Genomic DNA, 23,168 nt, shown 5'->3' with positions numbered 1-23,168 from the left:
GGACGATCTCCTCATCCCAAAGGTGACGGAGATATTCCATAAGGCTGGCAGGGAGAAATGCAATGAACTCACCTGAATGATGTCTTCCTTGAGAATTCGATGGAAACTCAACTGGCTCATTGTGTAGACTGGCAAGCAGTCCTGGGCTTTCTTGGTGGCCACAAGCAGATTAGAGATTTCTGGAAAAGATGGAGGGTACACACTCATTATACTAGAGAGTCAACTGCTAACTTGTGTTAGAACCTAAGGAGTCTGCTAATTCTGTAGAAGACAAAGCAGCAAGAAGGACATGGAGTGGAAACAGAAGGCCAAGGCCCTGCTCTTTAGGTACTGAAGAGAATATACATACATACATGCATCTATACATATATGCATACACACGTACGTACATACATACATGTGCTAAAACAGAGGGTCAACGTTAGAACAGTTCCTCCTCTCAGGGATCTTGCATTTTATTAGACAATAGTGTGCGTGTGTATGTATGTACATGTGTGCGCACACATATGTACACATACACGTGTATTTTAGATTTCTATTAATATATTATATATAAATCTGCATGTATATATACTAACATAAATATGCATACATGTTAGCTATCTTTGGAGATAGTTGCCATTTTGAACTTAAAAATCCTCAGCAAACATGAACATTTCATTATAAAAAGAAAGAGTAGAACTTCTCTACATAAATGCTCTCTCGGCCAGCAGAATGCTAGAACCCTGAGGGCAGGGACTGTTGAAACTTTGTCCTTGCAGCCCTAGCATCTGTGATAGAGCCTGGCAAACAGCAGGTGCCTAATGAATGTTTGAATTGACTCGATTTGCTGAATGTTTAACAAAACACTGTCCTACGAAGGAGCAAAAGGGATGAGTATACAGATGGCACTCACTAAGGAATGCCTGTGAGGAGATCTCAGACTCCCAGAATCTTGGGCTGGAAGGGATCTGAGACCAGCTGGAGTCCTTGTACCTAAACAAGAATCTCTTCTCTAATCTCCCCCACCAGCGGACCCCTAGTCTATGCCTAAGAGATCTACAGAGAAGGGAATCCACTCACTCCTAAGGAAGCTTCTCCCACTTTGGGAAGGAAGGAAGGAAGGAAGGAAGGAAGGAAGGAAGGAAGGAAGGAAGGAAGGAAGGAAGGAAGGAAGGAAGGAAGGAAGGAAGAGAGGAAGGAAGGAAGGGAGGGAGGGACGAAGGGAGGGAGGAAGGGAGGGAGGAAGGGAGGGAGGGAGGGAGGAAGGAAGAAAGGGAGGAAGGGAGGGAGGGAGGGAGGGAGGGAGGAAGGAAGGAAGGAAGGAAGGAAGGAAGGAAGGGAGGAAGGAAGGAAGGAAGGAAGGAAGGAAGGAAGGAAGGAAGGAAGGGAGGGAGGAAGGAGGGAGGGAAGGAGGGAAGGAAGGAAGGAGAAGGGTAACAGTACCTCTTGGTTTTGGCTGGCAGCATTTCTTCAGGACAAAGCTGATGTTGTCTGTTTTCAGGATCTGCTTTTTGAGATGGTCCATCAGGCCTCTGAGAGAAGGGAACACTCGATCGGAGCCATGCAGGGAGTATTTACCCTTCTTCACTTCAATCTGGAAATTCTTGTACTGTTTCTGGCTCGTTAACATCTGCTGTTGGGAGAATAACGGCCACTGTGTGAACATCATGCCCATGCTCAAAGGGACTTAGGGAAAGGGTTTCATTTGGCTATCTCCAGCTTCCAGCCTAGTACCTGGCATGGAAAAGTTCCTTGATTTCCCGTCTCTTTGACTTTGCACTGTCTGTGTCTCCTACCTGGAATGCTCTCTCTCCCCATCTCTGCCTCATAGAATTCCTCTATTTCTTCTAGCCTGAGCCAGCCCAAGCCCTACCTTCTTTCCTGCTCCCCTAGCTGCTAGTGCCTTCTTCTGCAAGACCACCTTCCATCTGGCTCTTGTCTATACCAAGATATGTGTTTGTTGTCTACATGGGTAGAATGTAAGCTCCCCATGGTCAGGGGCTGGGCTGGTCTTATCTCTGCATCCTTTGTGCCTGAGCTGGTGCATGGCACATGGAAAGTACCTAATACATATTTGGTGTTGCACTGATGAGTGCTGGCTGAATTACATGGAATGGAATGGAGTGAATGATTTCTCCAGGGGCCTGGATCTATTGGGTCATTGGTATCGAGAACTAACGGGGAGAAAAGTTTCCTTTCCATACAAGTCAGCTCTGTCTCCATCTCACTTAGGTTAAGGCTCAGTGAGGACTCAGGGCATCCTGACTCTGCCTCTCCCAAAGACAGACCAGGCTGGGATCCATCTAACCACATTAAAGTGACACTAAATTTCCTCCAAAGTCTAATGGACAGGGGGAGTTGAGTATGACAAGCCCAAGCATTATTCATTAAGAGAGCAACCATTTACCATCCAAGAGAGAATACTGTTTAGAAAGGAAAGGGAACTGATCTGGGAACCCCTGGTTTTGGAGTTTCCAAGCTGTAGGGTCTCGGGTTAATCATTTAACTTCTTCTGGCCTCTGTTTTCTCATCTATAAAATTGGCGCACACATAAACCACTTTCATTACCAACCTCAGAATCATTTCAATGCTCAAAGGAGACAATGTATGTAAAGCACTTTTATAAGCCTTAAAGTGCAGCAGAAATGTCAGTCACTATTATTGGCATTATAAAGTACTAGTCATAATCATTTCAGCTGACTCCCATACCAAGCCAGGGAGATCAGTCCCACAAGCACTTTTCTTCTGGGGAGGGAATGTGGTCCAGCAGAGAGGTTGTTGACTAGTCAATGGACATGGTTCAAATCTCACTTCTAATGCTTATTACTCATTCAACCTTGGACAAGTCATGTGACCTCCATGGGCCTCAGTTTCCTCATCTGAAAAATGATGGGGGGGGGGGTACTCCATGGCCACTGAAGTCCCTCCTTGCTATAGCTCTATGAGCTCTGCTTTATTGGAGAGGAAACTGAGGCTCAGAGGGTTTAAATGGCTTGCCCAGAGTCCCAGAGGTGAGATCAAGCCCAGATGTGAGGTCCAGGTGTGGAGAAATACATCCATTAGAGCACACCCCCTGCTAAGGCTGTTTCAAAAGTGGGGATGGGGAGCAATTCTTCTGACATTGACAGAATATCTGCCTTCCAAATACATCCTACCATATTTTCCCTTTGGTAGTTCTGAGGCCCTTCTGCCTTTCCTTTTCTCAGATTATTTGAATTCTCTCAGGCCTTTGGCCAGTTTCCCTTCCTCTGTGTCTGTTGTCTTAATGCCTCCCCACCAAGCTCCCCCTTCTCCAAACTAGGATATGTTTACTTGCTATAGAAAATTGTGCTTCCTGCTCACTTTGCCCTCAAAGGCCAGAGTTCCCCCTGAGACGTCATTCAGGCCCAAGACTCAGAAGGTCCCTTGAGTCCCAGCATCTCTGGGATGGACAGACCTTCACACGACACTCAGTCCAAACAAGATCTGAACAGAATCCCATCTATCCCATCCCTGGCAAGTGGCCACTGCTCAAAGACCTCTGGCGGGAGGAACCCACCCCCTCTGCTCATTACACGCATTCCTTTTTGAAAAGGGTCTTTTGATGAATTTTGGTTTTTACATCACAATCATTCATAGAAATTGGAGCCTCGATCTGAAACAGAAAGGAACCTCAGAAACGTCTAGTTCAACTCATTGTATAGATGGTAAAACAGAGGCACAGAGAGGTAGATATTACCTACCTGCCTCTTGCTTGTAGACTTCCTAACATCAAGAAGGAATCTGCCTTCCTAGAACTTCCCCACAGTGTGAAAGGGGAGCCATGCTGGCCAGGCCTTTCCCCTTCCTGAAGTGGGAAAGGCCAGGCATTGGATTGCTGAGTCCAGCTCTCCGAACCAATCCCATGACCTTTTAGCCTGTGAACTGGCTTCTGTCACCCCCCATTCTATTCCTGTCTTCCATGGGAGAACAAGCCAGACCCCATCAGAGCACCCTCCTCTCACTAACCACCACTCCCTCCTACCACCTCCCCAACCAAACCAACCAAGAGAAGCCAAAGCCTGGGCTGACCTCGGATTTCTCCAGGCAGGTCACGGTCATGAGGATGTTGTCAAAGTCCGTGCAGCTCCAGCGCAGAACATACATGCCTTCTTCACTCCCTTCTTGTCTCAGCTTGTTGATGGCATACTCAGTACTATAGCAAAGGAAAGGAGAGAAGACAGAGGCAGGGGAGGTCACTTGGAGCCGCCATATTGAATCTGCCTCCAGTCCCTCCATCTCATCCCAAGGATGTCTGGGGGCTTCCCAGCTGCTCCCTACTCCCAGTGTCCTTGTTTTTACTGTTTTCTCATCAGATATTTATCTTTATATCCAGTGGATGCGTTTGTTTCTATATCACATTGATCTGAAAATACAGGCCTCCGCCTCTGCCCCACCGCACGAGCCTTTCCTTGAAACAAAGATATTAAAAAAAAAGAATCAAAATGACCACATTGACCATTGCTGACAGCATGTGCAACATTCTTCATTCAGAGTCCCCCCACCTCTCCAATGGAAGGACAATTGTGCATTTTCTCATCCCTTCTGTGATGTCAAATATGGTCATTAGAATGCTTTCTGTCGTTATTATCTTAAAACAAGGCAGCAGGATCTGGCCAAGATCTCCCAGGCTCAAGACTAGCATGGCTTGGATTCTAATGTTAAATGACTGACCCTGCTCTTCATGCTCAAGGACCACACCAATCTACAAAGAATAATGTGGTGGGGTGGGGCAGGGAGGGCAGTGGAGGGGTGGAGTGTGCCTGAAAGCTGGAAGGAAACTTGCCAACATGATCTCTGGGCAAGACCAAAAGATCTTCCCTTATAGCTACAAGGGTATGCTGGAACCAGCTCTTACCAGCGCACGAGAGCCGATTACATTTTCAGTGTGAACATTTGCAACTCAGAAATCATCACATGCTACAAATACGACTTGATTGATTGTTTTGCTGATTGTTTAAACTTAAGAAAGTGAGGGGGAAAGTGTTAATGACACAGAAGAGCCTGAAAAGTGTGCCATGTGTGTATTGTTTGTTTCGGGAGAGCTGTTTGTTAAACATTTACCAACACACTGCTGCTTGTAAGACGTGATGTGAGCAAACAGGGCAAGTCAAGACTTCTCTTGGCCTAGTGTAGGCTGGACCAAGTCACTTATTCTCCTCATGGCCTTTGCTTTTTCCATTTATAAAAGATCAATTAACTGAGTAATTTATCCCCAATCTTGAAGCTCTCAGGCTCCAAAACTGGTCATTTTCTTGGTGCCCTTAGGGATTCTGGAAGAGACATAAGGGAGTGGTCACCCATTAGCTTGTCTTCCCTTCTCATCAGATTTTTGCCACTGCCTCCAGAATATTTGGTTCTATGGCCTATGGACTGGTAGCCAAAAGAACTGGGTTCTGGCCTGGTGTTGTGTGACCAAGGGTGAGACAATGACCTTCTCAGTGTTCAAGTTTTCTTGTCTGTAAAGTCACCATGAGTTACATGACTTATGAAGTCCTTTCCAGCTCTAAATTCCAATATGCAAAAAAATGTCTGAAGGGAGGGATTGGTCCTCAAGAGAGGGCTGGACAATGGAGTGAGTCAGGACACCTGGGTTGGAATGTCTCCTCACCCAGCCTTGTACCCTTAGCCTTGACACACACAGTCAGCTGCCCAATCTTTGCTGCACAACACTGGTCCCATACATCCCTTGCCTATGTGGGCACCACATTAGATCAGGTGTTGAATGCCATTCTCCTGGATCACTCCTCCTTCATGGTCTCCCTCTCTCCTATCTTCCCACACCCATCTGCCAAAGGGCAGACAAGGTCACCTCCCTGTTCAATAAACTCCAGTGGCTTCCTATGAACTTTAGAATAAAATATTTATTTTTATATGCAATTGGGGGAAAACAAAATACTATTTTAAAATTTATTTTTCGTTTTTAACATTCATTCCCACAAGGTTTTGAGTTACGATTTTTCTCCCTGTCTTTCCCCTACCCACTACCCCAAAATAGCGATCCTACTGAATCCCCCTTCCCCCAATGTGCTCCTTCTTCTCTCCTCCCCTATCCCCCCCTCTGACTTTCTAGTAGGGCAAGAGGAATTTCTAGACCCCAATGCCTGTGTAGCTTATTTCCCAGTTGCATGTAAAAATAATAATAATAATTTTTCAAAATACTATTTTGAAAAGAGTGAAATATAAACCCTTCTGTTTGCCATTTAAAGCTCTTCATAGCTTAGCCCCTCCCCACCTTTTCTGACTTCTGTCTTACTTCCCATCATCCCCTTGGTGGGATACTCATATTTCTCACATGGAATAGCTTGAGGGTGATGTGGATAGATGGTGCAGATAGACCTGGAATCAAAAAGACCTGAGCTCAAATCAGGCCCTAGACACTTATTAACTATGTGCTCTTGAGAATGTCACTTGACTTCTGTTTGCCTCGGTTTCCCCAAGAGTAAAATGAAGATAATAATGGCACCTCTCTCCCAGGGTTGTTTTGAGAATAAAATAAGATAACATTTGCAAAGTCTGCACTTTGCAAACCTTGACACGCTTTGTAAATGCTAGCTATGATCACTGTTGCTATTTTGTTATAAAGTGACAATAGGGTTATGGCTAGAGCTGGAAGGATCTCAAAAGTCATATAGTCCAGTCCTCTCATTTGATACATGAGGAAACTGAGGTCCGGGGAGGTCAGATAGGGAGTAAACATCAGAGACAAGATGTGACTCCAGGTCCTCTAAAAGCAGAGCCAGGATCCTTCCCCGGCAACAGATCTGCCAGAGGTAGATTTGAACTCGGGGCTTCTAGAACCCACGCCCAGTGATGGGTCCACTACAGCATGCTGACTCTCCAAAGTCTGTCTAAATCAAATTTGCATGTAGTATGGAACACACTGCAGATATCAAGGAATGTGACCATAGGAGGATGGCCCTGGAGCTGGCAAGGGCCTCTGAAGCCAGCATCTCATTCACCTCCATGCTTTTACAGATGAGGAAACTGAGGCAAAGAGGAGTTACATAACTGGCCTACAAGTACCTAAGGTAGGCTTTGAGACCAAGATGTCATGACTCCCAAGTCCAGCCTTTCACCCACTGCCCCAGGCCGCGTGTGAGCGCGCCACCAGCTTCATCCTACAAACGGGACGGGATGAGCTGGGAATGAGGCTGAGCAGCTGCCAGCACACACACAGTCTTGTAAGTATGGGCCAGGTCATGGACCCGGGTCATCTCATGCCTGCTCAACTCTGCCAGCGCCGAGGAGACTGAAGTCTTCCCCTTGGTGTCACTTAACACAAGTACAGCTAACTCAACACCAGACCACACACACACACACACACACACACACACACACACACACACACGGCACACACACACACACCCACACCCACACCCCCACACACACACCCCAACCTCTAAAGATTCATCAAAGTCAAAATGGCAAGGAGGGCACATGGCCGAGCACTGGCTCACTTTCCCTCCACCAAAGGCAGTAATTGAACGCACCAGATTGGCCCGTGGCAGCCGTTCTCTATGTTGTGCACGATCAGCGGAGGCGCCACGTCTGTGCACAGGTAATGGTGGGCATCTGCCGTGAGCCGGAAATACCCGTCCACCAGAGACACGAAAGACAAGGCTTCCTCGTGGGAAGCCAGGCTTAACTCCTGCGTGGAGACAAGAGAGAAACAGAGTCCAGAGATTACTCGACAGCCGCCAAGCGATTTAGGAAGACGTCATCATTACCTTCAAACCACACTGGACAGAAAGCTTTCCCTGGAAGAAGAAATCAGATCCACTTGGGAATGGGAGGAGACCCATCTTGTCCCTGTCATCCTGTGGGCAGCTGGAACCAGCCCAAAGATGCTTTTACCCAACCCACAGCAAATGAGTTTCCTTCCAGAGGACGGACAAGCCCGCCTCCATCTTGGATCGGCCTTGGCCATCAGAGCCAAGGTAAAGAACATGTATGCCTGAAGCCATGAGGGTGCTGAGGGGGCACAAAACATGAAGGGGGCGGCAGGAGACTGCCAGACACAGAACCAACTTAAACATGTCCATGCTGCATCTCCCCCTGCTCCCTCTGGCCCCCACCAGGCAAATGGCACCTCCTTGAGAATGAAGACTGCTTCCTTCTTTGTCTCTGTCTCCAGCACCTGCACGATGCTTGGCACATAGTAGGTGTTTGGTAATTATTTGGTGACTAATTATACCACACGCCCTCTCTAATGCAGACAGGAAGGAAGCTGCTGGGGCTTAGCCCCATGAGAGGAGAGGCTGATGAGCCAGGAGACTTGGGGCAGAGCCTGGCTCTTTTCCCTCCTAGCCCTATGAAAGCAGGCAGACATTCCAATGCTCCTCCATTTTCTTCTCTGGAAAATGAGGGCTTGAGGTCAGAAGCTCTCCAAGGTCCTTTCTGACTCTAATTAATGATTCATGACTGGATGTAGTTTACAAAGATGTGGCAAGAATGTAATCCATCTGGGAGAGCGCTGGCCCTAGAGTCAAGAGAACCTGAGTTCCAAATCCAGCCTCACACCAGAAACTTGACACTCACTAGCAGCATGACCCTGGGCAAGTCACTTAACCCCCACTGCCTCAAAAAACATTAAAAAAAAAGAATGAAAATTCATCAATAGGAAGTCCTTTCTGGAGCTTGGCACTGAGGAGCTTTATAAGAAGCAGACCCCCTGGGGTTGGGGGAGGAGAGCAGGGTGTGCCCATTAATGAGCACCAAACTTTAATGGAAAGAGCCACTGACAAGACTAAGAAAAATTTGTACTTAAAAAATTCCTTTCTGAACCTCAGCTTTCTCATCTACAAAATGGGGAGAATCATACCTGTGATATTTCTCTCCCATGGCAGTCATGAGGATCAAATGAAAAAATGTCTGAAAAATGCTTTGCGAATAGTCATTGACTCTACTGTTGTCATCAACTTTAATAATGCAAATGCCTCTTAAGTTTTCAAGGCACTTTCACATTTCTCTCTATCCCATCTGGTCCTCACAAGACACCTGGGAGGCACTACATTCATGCCCATTTCACAGATAAGGAAACCCCAGTGAGCTCCAATAATGTTTAGTGATTCCCAACCACAGGCACCAAATGCATTAGGAGATAAGGCAGGGCTGGAATTTGAGGCTCCTAGATTCTCACCTATTGGAGGACACCGGGCTCACATTTGCATAATACTGAGAGGTCTGCCAAAGGCCATACTGAGAGGTCTGCCAAAGGCTCTCCTTGGAACAATGTTGTGGAAAGTAAGTAGGACAAGAATTGTTATTCCTATTTCATAGATGAGGAAACTGAGGCCATGACTTGCCCAAGGTCACAGAACCAGGAAATATCTGAGCTGGGATCAAACCCTGGTCTCTCCTGACTTCAAATCCAGCACCTTTTCCACCAGTCACTGCCAATGGCTACAAGTGCTTAGTGGGATAAGAAGAGGCAGGTGGAGTTACTCAGGGAATGAACAATGGGGGCAGTGGCTCCTTGATGGTAATCTGGAGAGTGGAGGCATAACCAGAGAGAAAGGGAGAGAGGAGTTCCCATTTAAGGAGTGTCTCAAGTAAAAGTTAGTGGTGGTAGATGCCCTGTAGCATTAGTAACAGATCAAGCCCTCAGAAGGGGCATCTCTGTGCACTGGCAAGCGCTGGACCTTCTACAGTCAGAGTCGCTTCTAGACTCTCCCTCACACACCCGCAAGCTGTGGGATGCTGGGAAATGAGCATTTCTATAAAACTGAAGCAATGCTTGCATGTGCTTTGCTCACTCACAGAGTTGTGATGAGCAAAGACCCTTTTAAGCAAGGGGAGCCTACAGGCAGGAGACCTTCATTTCCCACATCTGGAAGTTCATTTTTATTCCCAAGACAAGTGAAAACTCCCATAAGCTTCAGAGAAGGGGAAGAAACCCTAAGTCAACAAGTCAACAAACATTCACTGCTTACCAGTGCCAAGCATGGTGCCAAGGACTAGGGGTACAAAGAAAGACAGAACATTGCCCTCCCCTCAAGGAGAGTGCATTCTAATGGCAGAGAGGAGCCATGCAGACAACTATGTCTCTGAGGAATATGACTGGAGGACGAGGTGGGGGAATACAGCAAGGCTGTGAGAATGGGAAGGAAAGGACATTGTCTAGGAAGTATCACAGGGGAAAAAGCAAGACTTTACCACCTACATCCACACTGACAAAAAGGAAAGGAATTGAATGGATCTCAGGTCCAGCACAGGGATACTGTATACACGGACTTGCTCAATTCAACAAGGATTTCTTTAATACTTGCTGTGAACAAGTTACTAAGTGAGAGGCTGGAGATACAGTGACAAAAAAGAGAGCTTATATGTCTTGGGGGCATGGTACAGGGTGAGGAGTATGATACATTTAAATGGGAGAAAAAATTGTACAACATTTTCTTTCTTCTTTTTTTTGCTTTTTTTTGGAGGGCAATTGGGATTAAGTGACTTGTCCAAGGTCACACAGCTAGTAAGTGTTAAGTATCTGAGGTCAGATTTTAACTCAGATCCTCCTGACTCCAGGGCTGGTGCTCTGTTCACTGTGCCACCTAGCCGCCCCTGTACAAGGCATTTTCAAGAAAGAGAGGATGTTAACAACTCAGGGAAATAAGCAGATCAGGAAAAACCTTGAGTAAGACACGTTACCAGGAACTGTACTTCAAGCAATTGATCAACAAACAGTAACAACACTTACTATGTGCCAGGCACTTTCTAAGTGCTGGAAGAAATATAGGTGTGATATAGGGAAGAGATAAGGAGAAAGTATGTTCCAGGAATGGGAGAAAAGGCAAGTGATTAAGAATGACATGGGATGGACAAAGTGGACGGGATGGGACCTGGGACAGTTAGGAACTCTTGTAAAGACACATTTGATATTAGGACCCAAGTGTGTGGCTCCTTCTGGAGAAAGGGTCAGGGTGAACTAAGCACCTTCCACAGTATGGTTCCCACCCACCTTTCCAGATGGCCACGGATCTCCTCTTCATGCACTCTGGGGACCCGCCAAATTGGCTTGAGTGTTCCCCAGATGGATGTTCTTATCTCTCGTTTCTGTGTCTTGGCTCGAGCTCACTCCCATCCCAGGAATTCCCTCTCTACTCACCTCCTCTTCTCAGAATCTCTGGATTCCCTCAAGCTGTAGCTCAGACTCTCACACCCTTTTGTGTGAAGCCTCTCTGAATCCCAGGAGGTGCTTGTGCTCCCCACCCCTCATACCCACAAATGACTTTGAGTAACAAGTTGTTCAATCATTTTAGTCATGTCGGACTCTGTGACCCCATGTGGGATTGTCTTCACCGAGTTACTGGAGGGGTTTGCCATTTCCTTCTCAAGCTCATTTTACAGATGAGGAAACTGAAGCAAACAGGGTGAAGTGACTTGTCCAAGGTCACACAGCTAGGAAGTGTCTGAGACTGGCTTTGAACTCATGAAGATGAGTCTTCCTAACTCTAGGTCTGAAGCTCTCTCCTCTGCAGTGCTGTCTAGCTGCCTAGCTGCAAGAAGTATTTATTGAACACCTAAGAGATTCATGGTGCAGTGTTAGGCCTGCCCTCAAGAAGCTTACATTGTATTTGGGAGAAAGTAAGTACATATATCAACAGGTATCAGTACAATTTGGGTAGGCAGGCACTAGTGATAATGGCTTATAATCAATGAAATCTGCCTTTTTCCCTTGTCCTACCACCATATTCCTTTTCTTTTCATGATGCCCTCCTCTGTCTCACATCTTTTAATAGCCAATGTTTCCACTCAGGCTACTCTTTCCATTTGTATTGGGTTAGCAGAGGCCCCCTCACTCATCACCCAATCTCCACTCCCCCTACAACATAGATCTCTCTGCCCAAGTAAACAGCATGTCTGGTGGGTATCAAAAAAAGAGGAAGCAAGAATCGCAGAGCCTTCCCTCTTTAGACCATGAGACAGGCAGAGATTCAGCAAAAAGAGTTGCCTGGCCCCATACGTGTCTGCTGTGAGGTCATGTCCAGCTAGTGACGTGACCCTGGACACCCCTCACTATGCAGCAGCCAGGAGCACATTGAGCCATTGAGCACTTTGGGGGAAACAGTGCTGCCAATTGATGGGTCTTTCCCTATGGATTGGTTAACTTTCTGTAAATTAAATATGGATGCTGTCAGTCTCTGGAAGGCTGGCCAGCTGGGGTCAGAGGTTTGGTTGGAGGAAAGATCTGGCTAGGACTGGTATTTAAGGGGCTCAGTGAAACTCCAAGGCTTGGAATTGACCAAGAAGAGGGCTGTTTTCACCTAAATCTCAAAGAAAGAGATCCAAGGTAAGCACATGGTTGGTGCCCGTTTCAATTTGACTTAATCCATGGTGTCCTCAGATGTTACAGTCAGAGGAACATTGTCAGAAGGGACCTCCAAGGCCATCTAGTCATAAGATCAAAGATTAGGAAATGGAAGGGATCTTAGAGGTCATTAAGTCCAACACAGATGAGGAGAGTGGGGCCAAAAATGATCAGTTAAGTGACTTTCAAGGTAACGTTGAATTGAGCACCTATCAGGTCCAAGTCACAGTCAGTCCTAAGCACTGGGAATAAAAAGACCAAAACCTATCAGTCTGTTCCTTCAAAGAGCTTACATTCTGCTTGCAGAATACAACAAAGAGAATCAAGTTAATACAAATCAATGAGAACTCATTTCCAGAGAGGGAGAGAGAGAGCGCTAGCAGTCGGGGGAATCAGAACAGGTCTTGCAATGGTGATGCAGGTAGGCTGAGCTTTGAAAACACCCAAGGATTGTGAATGGCAGAGGTGAGTGGGGGGAGCATTCGAGGCACGAGAGGCAGAGACGGGACATGGAATGTGGCATACATGGAACAGGAAGGGGAGAAAAGAACGGCCTAGACCAAGGAGACCAAGGTGGAATAGGAGTAAAAGATTGAGGGAGGCAGACTGAGGAGGGCTTTGAATGCCAGGCAGAGAGTGGATCCTCTGAGCTTAGGGGTTCTTTCCCTCCCCCCCATGGCCACTGTGGGTGGTTTTGAAGACAGAGAGGAGGCGGAGGAAGAGGACGCAGAGAAACAGCAGCCAACGTACCATCTTCTTGTTGTCCTGCTTGTTAATGCTGACCACGGCTTCCTTGATGACAACATGGGTGATTTCAGGGAAATAAGAGAAGTTGTTCCACTCCTCCCGGGCTTTGTTCTTCTCCTCATCTTTCCTGTGTTTGCTGTCCTGCTTCTTCCTCTTCAGCTTATTTTTCTCCTTCTCAACAGGAACCATCTAAAAAGACAAATGAGGAAACCCCTCGGTGAGGTGGGACTAGCCTTCCTCCTTGGAAACAGAAATGTGTCTAACAAAGCGAGGGCTGTTCTGGGTCTGAGCAGAGGTAACCAGCGGTCCTTGGCCAATCCCAAGGGAGGGAAGCGATCTGCTCAGTAGGACAGAACCTAGCCTTCAAATGGCCAGCCCAGGACCGAGGCAGAGGCTCAGAACCCTCTCTACTGCTGGATGGAGCCTCAGGGATCTCCCAGCAACAGAGATGGGTCACAGCGATCCCAGACCCTTTGTGAATATACAGACATACACATACATGTGCACATAGAGATCTAAAATCCAAAGGAACCTAGACAGCATTCACCCCAACAACCACCCAAGCACATCCCTGACCACTGGATCATCCAGCCTCTACATGAAGATCTGAATGACATATTTTGGCGGCCACATCAAAATCAATCTCTCTCTCTCTCTCGCTCATAATATTTACATATGTGTTATATCCACACATGTGTGCATGCCGATGTATGTATGTGTGTATATATACATAACACATGCATACATGCAGGGAGAGAGGCTATCCATATCTATCTATAGAGATCTATATATTTATATAGAGTGATTTTTATTTCTATATATCACATATGTATACATATCCATATACATATATAATATTAAATTAATTTCTACAGGCAGCGTTGCAGAGTGACTCGAAGCCTGAAAGCCTCACACCCCTGGGAGTCCAAGTCTCACTATTGAAACCATGATCATGTGATCTCCACAAAGTCACTGGACATCTGGGAGCTCTGGGCAGCTCTGGAAGATGACAAGCTGCAGAGAAGGTGGCACCTTCCAGCAACACAGGTATCTCCCTCACCCAGGAGCTCCCTCTATCAATGAAGTCACATGTCCAGTCCCGGTCCACGCTCGAGACCTTTTAGATCAGTAGGATCTGCCATAGCTTTTGCTCCATCGGGAAAGCTTTTGAGATCTACAGCCCCTCCTCCAGACCCACAAGGAGTCACCAGAGAAGGACCTTGTTAGACACACACACACACACACACACCAGTTAGGCAACAGGCATTGGTTACCAGTGTCTGCCGTTTTTTTTTTTTTTTTCTGATAAAATATAGGTTCAAGCTAAGCACAAACTTGGACGTGCTAAACGAAATCCCACAATCCAGGATTTTCTATTCTGATCATTCACACACATCCTTACATTTGGTTTTTGCCTCCACTGTATTCCAAGGTTTCCAGTCACCATCACTTCATAACATATGATGTTCCCACAGTCTTTTGAGTTTAATTTATTCATTTCATTTTCAGATGAAATCAACAAGAGTGAAGTCTCAAAAATCTCAGCTCCATAATGTTTGGTTAGAGTCTCCAAGGTCGACAGGTATTTCACTTTCAGATCATGGGGCGTCACGCTACTGTCACAAATGGTCTTGTTGTTAAATTCCTTAAGGAAATCCTTGAAAACGTTATTTATTCGCATTCTGGTTAAGAGATTCCTTTGTCTGATGGTCCTGTTCAGTGTTTCTGGAATATATCGCTTGTAACTGAAAGAAGAAAATGGGGAGAGAAAGAGGAAAAAGGGGGAGAAGGGAAAAGAAAGAGGGAGGAAAGGAGAGATGGAAAGTGAAAGGGAGAGGAGAGGTGAGAAAATGTGGCTATTTATGGATTTATATGAGCAAAAATCGCCACTAGATACCCATTCTCTAAGAAGTTAGAACCTCATATACAGACCCACAAACACATTATTAAATTCTGCTATTATTTAAGCAATCAAATCTACATGGGTCTGCTCTTATCAAGAAGAGGAACTCAACCAGACATCAAAAGCTAGCCAGGAAAAAGGAAACCCATGGTTCATGCTTCCACCCCTATCTCGGTCAGCTCTTTGAATTTCTGTGAAATGTTTCATCAGGGACTCTGGAAAGTCTCAAAATCAGCTGCCCTGGGCCCTCATTGCCTTTTGTTGACTGCCCACACATAACACACTAAGTAGTCACTTTAAAGCAGATTCTATTCCAGTGTGGAGTGGGGTGGTCAGCTGAAATTTGCACCCTAGAAAGGGCATAGGGCCAGAGGACCTGAGTTTGAATCTCACCTCTGCTTCATCTCACCTCTGTGATACTGCACATCACTTCAATTCTTCACCAATTCTTTGTCGGACCCCTGCTGCCTTATATATAAAATGAGGGGGTTGGACTAGAAGATTAGTAAGGTCCCTTTACAACTATGATCTTAATATATTTTTATAAAGGTTCAATATGAACTCAGTGAGAAGCAGTGTGATATCATGAGATAGAGACCTGACTTTGGAATCAGGAAGGTCTGAGTTTGAATCTCACCTCTGACACATACGTTCTGTGTGACCCTGAGCAAGTCACTTGCCCACCATCTCCCTCAGTTTCTTCATCTGTAAACTGAGGATAACAATAGCACCTATCTCCAAGGTTGTTGTGAGGATTGACTTACTTGATATTTGTAAAGTTCCCATAATTATACTATTTCTGTTACCAGCTGGGCTTTGGTGATAAATAAAGCCACTAGTTTGGGAAGGAGGAGCTTTGCAATTAGGAAATTGTTCTGCTACTGTATGACTTTGAACTAGGAACTTAGAGTATTTGGGCTTCAGTTTCCTACTCGGTAAAATGAGAGAGACCTGGGGTGGCTAGGTGGTGAATTGAATAGAGCACCAGCCCTGGAGTCAGGAGAACCTGAGTTCAAATCCAGCCTCAGACGCTTAACACAAAAATTAACCGTGTGACCTTGGGCAAGTCACTTAACCCCAACTGCCCTCCAAAAATAAAAAAAAAAAATGAGAGAGAGCAGAGGGATTGACTTTTAGAGACTCCTCCAGCCTGAAGACCCCTCAGCTCTTTGATTCTGGTTTGTTGGAACACAGCTGCTCTAACCCTCTGAAAACCTGCAAAGTGATGATGTCAATACTTGGGGGCATCTGCCTCTCCCTGATGTGTGAGTTCCTGCCATTGCTTGAGGCTGCATGCCAATTCACCTCCTCAACCAGTAAGAGTCATGCCCTTGTTCTCAATGGATCCTCCACAAAGGCTTCCTCTACCTCTTTTTACATGATATGCCTAGAAGGGAACGTCCCAGAATGCCCCTGATCTGTCACTACCCACACAGTTCCCCCCTTTCTTTTCTGATCATCCATTTCTTTCTGAATGATGTTATTTATACCCCTTCTTACACATAGATCTAGAGTTGGAAGGGACCCTTGAGGTCATCTAGTCCAATTCCTCATTTCAGAGGTGAGAAATGAGGTCCAGAAAAGTCACTTGCCCAAAGTTACTCAAGGAGTAAGTGGCATAAGCAGGATTTGAACTCAGGGCTTCTGATTCCAAATCCAACACTCTTCACCCTGAACCCCACTGCCTGCAGCCTACGCATACCCACAATGTATCTTTCCATTGCTGAGATTGCTCGCAGATTCCTCAAAGATCTTGGCAGTCAAGGATTTTCTGCCTTACAACATTCTTAGGACACACCCCCGCCCCCTTCACTACATACAGTGTGAACATGCTGAGAAGGTGTCCCCATCCCTCTCCTGGGAGAAAGCTCAGCCTTACCTGACATCCTTCGGCAGGTCTGGAAGCTGTATGTTATTCATCATGGCGTAATGGGATATGGCCAACACCGCCATTCCCAGACATTCATTTTCAATCTCGTGCACTTCCTGATCAGTCTTTGGGTCTCGTACAGGAGCCAAGCACTTCACCAAATCATATTGTCCCTTCAGAAGAGAGAAAAGTTTCTTTTAAGGAGGGAGTAGCTACATTCTTAGGAGTTCAGGTGCTCCTCCCAGAGGAGGAGGCTCCTGGGCCAGGATGTCTGGAGAGGTAACTACCATCCTAGTGAAGAACAAAGGAACAAAACCTCTTTAACACATTCCCCTCCTCTTGAGGGACAGGTGGCAGATTCTAGAACCTCTAACACGGACTGACTGTGGGAGCAGAATAAGGCACATATTTCCAGATGTGTCCAAAACGTTGGGGTTTCCTTAGCTCTATTTCTTTGTTCAGCTCAAATACCACCTCCTATATGGGACCATCCCTGATTTCATTCCAGTATTAGTGCCCTCCCCCAATTACATTTTATTTACCATATAGGCACCAGGCGAAATACTGGAGTATTTTTCAGTTAATAAAAATCAGTATTGTCTATCCACTTTAAACACACAGTTTCTTGTCTGGTGTCAAGGAGGTAAGAACACCATAGACCAGAGATTCTTAACCTAGGGTGCAAAGACTCTTCAGGACACAGGAGAGTATAGGAACTTGGAGGAGAAAAAATTACATCTATATTCTCATTAACCTTTCATTTTCTTTAGAATTCTATGTATTTAAAAACATGGTTCTGGAGAGGGATCCATGGGCAAGGAATCCAGGATATCCCAGAAGGTAAGAACCCTACCACTGGAGATGGATGGATCCCTGCTAGGAAAGATGGAAGCCCACCTCTAGGATTCTTCTCCTCATCCTTCAAGGAGTTAACCCTCGAATGGACCCGATGCAGCCAGACTCTCATTGGCAATCAATAACAAAATCCCCATATCAAGCATTTAGAAAGGCTTTTCAAGTTTGCAAAGCACTTTCTACATGTTAACTCTTGTAATAGTGATGATCGTGATGACGGTGGTGATAATGGTGGTGATGATGGTGGTAATGACGGTGGTGATGGTGGTGATGACGGTGGTGATGATGGTGGTGATGATGGTGGTGATGACGGTGGTGATGATGGTGGTGATGGTAACAGCATTTCCATAAAACTTGCTATGTGCTAGGCACCAAGCTAAGCTCTTTACAAAAATTGTCTTATTCCGTCTTCACAACAACCCAGTGAGGTAGGGGCTATTTTATTTATCCCCATTTTACATATACAGAAACTGAGGCTGAGAGATGCTAAGTCTTCGGCCCAGGGTCACACAGCTAACTGAGAATCTTAGGGAGGGTTTGTATTTTGGTCTTCCTGACTCTACCTCTTCCACTCCGGGCACAGCACTGCCTTCCTGCCCAACTCCAGAATCCCAGGCAAATGCCTCTGTTTGATAATTAAAACCTTTCACCATCTTCTTCCATGTTGCCTCCTTTCAATGCACTCTGGCCAAATCGACCCCTTTGTTGATTGTTGTACACAATTCTATCTTCCATCTCTGGCCTTTGCAAAGGGAGGTTGGTTTACTTGCCCAGCATCACACAACTAATTCAGATGGGAAGTAGGACCTGAACCCAGCTCCTGATGACCCCAAGTGTTCCTGCCTCCAAGTCTGATGCTCTGGCCGCTGCACCATGTGCTCTCTCTGCCAGATCTAGTTAAAAAACAAAATGATCTAATCATTGGTACCCATCACCCTGCCTGTCATAGAGGAGGTACTGGAGAAATCTTGGCTGGTCACTCACTGGGCCCTTGCTACCACATCAAGGTCACACTTGTCCACCTGACAGCTGAGGCTCTCAGTAGTCTAATGCCTTCTCACCTCCCCAGCCTCGTCTCAGCGGATTCCCTTCCATCTTGTCTGCACTCTACCAAACTGGCCACTTACAATGACTTCTGCATGGACTCTATTCTCCCACCTTGGTGCCTTTGTTCATGACCTTCCTCAAAATGCCCTCCCTTCTATCCTATCAGCTGCTGAAATGCTGCCCCTTTCCGGACCCAGCTTAAATGCCAATAAATGTTAGTTCCATGGAATGAGTCGGAAGAGCTGGATTTGAATGCCAAAAGTTTTCCTAGGTCTGTGACCTTGGGCAGCTCACTTCACCTTTCTGCCTCAGTTTCCCTGCTTATAAAATGGTGGTACTGAACTAGATGGTGTAATGGATAGCACAGAAGGCCTGGAGTCAGAAAGATCTGAATTCAAAACTGGCCTTAAACACTTGTCCCTTAATCACTGCCTGCCTCAGTTTCCTTAATTGTAAAATAGCGCTAATAGCACTTGTTTCAATGCATTGTTGTGGCTTTGGGGGTAAGAGGGAGAAGGGGAACCACTGAGGAAGCCCTCCTCCAGAGAAGGTGACTCTCTGAGCTGAGCCTTGAAAGAAGGCAGGGATTCGGAGAGGCAGTGGTGAAAGGAAGAGCTTACAAGAAGCTTCAAAAATGCTTGCTGATAGATTGAGTGTTTCCTCGTACCTCCCACAGACCCTCATCCAGTCCCCTGAATGCAGCAGATACTTAAGTTTGCTGAATTAGTTGGTTGAATGCCTCTGGTGAATCGCAGTCCCCCAGAATTTCTCTTGCTTGGCAAGGAGACAGATGAGGAAGAACAGCAGGGGGCCAACCCAGACAGGCCACTTCCCCCTCAAAGGAAACCCATCTGGAGCCTTCTCACACTTGATAATCACTCAGCTTTTTTTTTTTTAACCTACAGTAACTTCTTATTTTTCTTCGGTACAAACAGTCACCCACCATTTCCTCTGGCCCTGGGTGAGTGACCAGTGAGAATAAGAACAAGGTAGGAGGCAACCAGGGCCCCTGCATTTACAAAAAGCGAAACAAACCTGTATCTGCCACTTAGATCTGGACCCCTGGAGTTAGCATGGAGCCTGACACACAGTAAGTGCTTAATAAATGCATGTTGCCTGTGTGCCTGCCCCTGAGCTGGTCTGGCACCTGCTATTTAAACAGGGTACACTGTTGTGGGCCTTTTGTTTTTAAATCAGGAAGCAGTGTGGTTCAGTGGAAAGGGCACTGGTTCAGGAGCAGGAATTCTTAACCTTTTGTTTCTGTGCCTTGGCGCCTTTGGGTAGGAGCTGCTGACACCTCCCAATCAGCTTTTAAAAAGGCGGCCAGTAAAATACAGAGAATTACAAAAGAACCACTTACATTCAAATATAGTCATCAATATTGTTATAGTCAAAACATTCAAATATATCCAAATATAGAATAAAAACAATATTCAGAATGTTCAAATGCAGTTTAGAAAACACCAGCACCAAGCCCCCAGACGCCAGCTTAAGAGCCCCTGCTCCAGATTCAGAAGATCTGGGATAAGAGGTCACTTCTCAAGCTTTAATATCCACATCACCTTGGGCAAGTCACTAAACTGAATAGGGCCTCAGTTTCCTCATCTGTAAAATAAGGGGCTGGTGTAGATGAGCTCTGAGGCCCCTTTCAGCTCCAGCCCTGGGATCCTATGGTCTAGGTCTATGGCTAGCTTCCATTTCTCAGGCCCCTGATGGTTTGCTAGGAGCAGCTGGACCAGATGTTCTCCGAGGGACTCTTCCTGCTCAAAGGTCTCTGGTTCCCTGGAAAACTCCCACACAGTGGAGAGCACAGTGTTGATTTTTCCAATTTGGACCAAAGACAGATGAGTGTAGAGAGAAGAACCAGGACCACTGGCTTTTCTCAAAACTGGTCTCCAGTTCTGAAGTTAACCAACACCAAATGAAATGGGTATCTCCACGCTCTCTCAGCAGAACAGGAGCAGAGGCTGGACATGAGACAGCTAGTCTCTACTCTAAGCCGGCCGCTTCCAGAAACACGACTTCAGCGATGCAGTCATGCTCAGGCCATCCCCAGCTTCCCAGAAATGGCCTGCTCCCCCCGCCTCTCACACCTCCCTCTGCCCGGCTCCCCAGAGACCTCAGGGGCCTACCTGAGCGAACAGGTACTCCAGCGAGCTGGCATCCAGGAGGGGAGTAGCATCCAGCACCCGTCTCCTCTCGTAGCTGTTCTTTTGCTTCTTTGGGGAGTGTCTCCACACTGACGGCTCATTCTCGTTGGTCCCATGCCAGTTGGTGAAATAGAATCTGGAAAGGAAGAAAATCGAAAGCAATCACCCTCCAGCAATGCTGGGGTGTCTGGGAGCCATGAGCCGGCCTCCCCAGGAGAGAGGGAGGGCCTAAAAGAGAGAACCAAATGGGCTGCCCTCACCATTGCTAAGACATAATCTCTATGTCTTTTGTTATTTTTGTTCAATCATTTCAATCATATCTGACTCTCCACGATCCCATTTGGGGTTTTCTTAGCAAAGATACTGGAGAGGTTTGTCATTTCCTTCTGCAGCTCATTTTACAGATGAAGAAACTAAGGTAAACGGGGTAAAGTGACTTGCCCAAGGTCACACATCTACTAAGTGTCTGAGGTCATATTTGAACTCAGGTCTTCCCTGGCCCTCCATTCGCTGCTACACAATGACCTTGGCATTTTTCTGTGGAATCCTCTCAGTTTTCATTTATAATCAGTTGACCATTTATTTTCATTGGAGGCACTGACTTTGTCCTAATTTAAAATGTCAGTTAGCCAAAAGGGCTCTCCAGCAAAGGTGTCAAGCTGAAATTGTAACAGGCACCACTCACCAGGATCCCCACAGGCTTCATGGAACTTGGAAAAGTGAATAGTATCTATGGTTTGTGGCATTTTCACTTCTTTTGTTAAACTTTCCCAATTACATTCCCCTTGGGTTCAGGCTGCACTCTCCTGTTTTGGGAGCTATAAGAAGCCAGCACTCCCACCCGCCCTATTCCACCCTGTCCCACCCCCTTGGACATCTCTGCTGGACAGCCTGGGGTAGAAAAAGACTCCCAGAGAGAGGGCAGCTCCCCCTCGGATCCCCCCAGTGTGACCTTGAACAAATCTGTTCTGAACTTCTGTTTTTTCCTATGTAAAGTGAAGGAGCTGATGGCTTCCTAGGGCCCTTCCAGCCCTAAATCTGTGCTCCTGTGATCGTACTATAATCACTCTGTGACAGAACTCCAGTTAATTTCTCCACTTTACAGATGGGGAAACTGAGGCACAGAGCTGTGGACTGACAGGTAATAAAACACCTAAAGTGGGATTCACACCTAGATCAGCCCTCCCAGATAAGTGATTTAAATTCCATTTAACCTAGTCCTTGATTCAGTCTTTCTATTGCCCAAAAGTTTGTGTAAGACAGCTAGCCACTGTGTCATAAACTGGTGAACTGAATCCAGCTCAAGCTGAGGACGTTCTCCGGGGCCACCTCAGACCACTTCTTTAAACACTGGGAAGGCGAGCCTGGTGGGCTGCATCCTGATCACATGGGCGGGAGAGAGCCCACACTGCAACTTCCCTGGTAATGCCTCTCTACATGTGTGTTCCTATATATGTAGGTGGGAACGTAAAGAAACCCACGTCCTCAGAACCGCAGAGAAGTTCTTCTTGCTTCAGACGGTACTTCCTAAGGGAAGCCTAAAAGAATCCTTCCAGGTCTTTGTAAAGCATACGCTCCATGTGGTATTTTCCTTTAGCCTGGACACCCCCTAACACGGATACACATGAATTAGCACACGTCCACATCAGAAATGACCACACACCAGTGTCACCCACACCCAGCAGAAAACATACCAGGGCTCCAAAATCTGCTGGGTTTCCCTTATGTAACAATGAGCAAGATGGGAAGCAAACAATGGAAACTTCTGAAGCCCGACTGTGTCAGGTGACAGAGAGCAGACCTTTCATCAGGGACAGGGGAGAACATGGTGCTTTTCTTTCAGGCACAACAGGAGACTCAAGTCAAGGCCAGCTCAGCAGGGATTGGGGACAAGGGAAGATGAGAAAATAGGACAAGGATGGAACAAAGTCTCTGCAGGCATCTCTGGCTGAAATGGGAGCCTCTCAATTCACACAAGAGTCAAGGAACCACACAGGTTCACAGGGCCAAGGACGCAGAGCCCTAAAGGAAGCTGGAGGCCAGCTAGTCCCAAGCTACCATTTATCAGAGGAGAGACAGCCCCAGAGAGGTCAAGTTAGTTGTCTATGAATCTGAACCCAGGTCCCATGCTTCTAAATGAATTGTTCCTATCCATTTTATCACCCTGCTCCCTTTGGAAGGACAAGTTAGAGGGAGGTGAATGAAAGAGCCTGAGCAGGAGAGATTGCATTGTTTGAGAGAGAGAGAGAGAGAGAGAGAGAGAGAGAGAGAGAGAGAGAGAGAGAGAAG

The 23,168-nt window shown here is 46.4% G+C and overlaps 1 protein-coding gene across 5 annotated transcripts in view; it reads right to left on the bottom strand.

The window, feature by feature from the left end:
* Window positions 1–23,168, bottom strand: part of LOC138164896 (tyrosine-protein kinase JAK1-like) — a 122,644-nt gene that overhangs the window by 8,108 nt on the left and 91,368 nt on the right. For 4 of the 5 annotated variants that reach the window (XM_069092837.1, XM_069092839.1, XM_069092840.1 and 1 more), the window contains exons 5-12: window positions 20,862–21,015; window positions 16,837–17,000; window positions 14,457–14,799; window positions 13,058–13,243; window positions 7,494–7,651; window positions 4,033–4,156; window positions 1,426–1,615; window positions 73–179 (exon numbers count right to left, since the gene is read on the bottom strand). In XM_069092837.1, the coding sequence (XP_068948938.1) occupies window positions 73–179; window positions 1,426–1,615; window positions 4,033–4,156; window positions 7,494–7,651; window positions 13,058–13,243; window positions 14,457–14,799; window positions 16,837–17,000; window positions 20,862–21,015 (1,426 nt within the window). The remainder of the gene's footprint in view (window positions 1–72; window positions 180–1,425; window positions 1,616–4,032; window positions 4,157–7,493; window positions 7,652–13,057; window positions 13,244–14,456; window positions 14,800–16,836; window positions 17,001–20,861; window positions 21,016–23,168) is intronic. The other variant, XM_069092841.1, reaches the window with a different exon arrangement.

Source organism: Petaurus breviceps, unplaced genomic scaffold (genome assembly GCF_028583685.1).
Source record: "Petaurus breviceps papuanus isolate PSGF00001 unplaced genomic scaffold, PetGlider_PUasm1.0 207, whole genome shotgun sequence".
NCBI classification, from domain to species: Eukaryota; Metazoa; Chordata; class Mammalia; order Diprotodontia; family Petauridae; genus Petaurus; species Petaurus breviceps.
The sequence above is the reverse complement of the archived record's forward strand: the minus strand, read 5'-3'. Positions and strand labels throughout refer to the sequence as shown.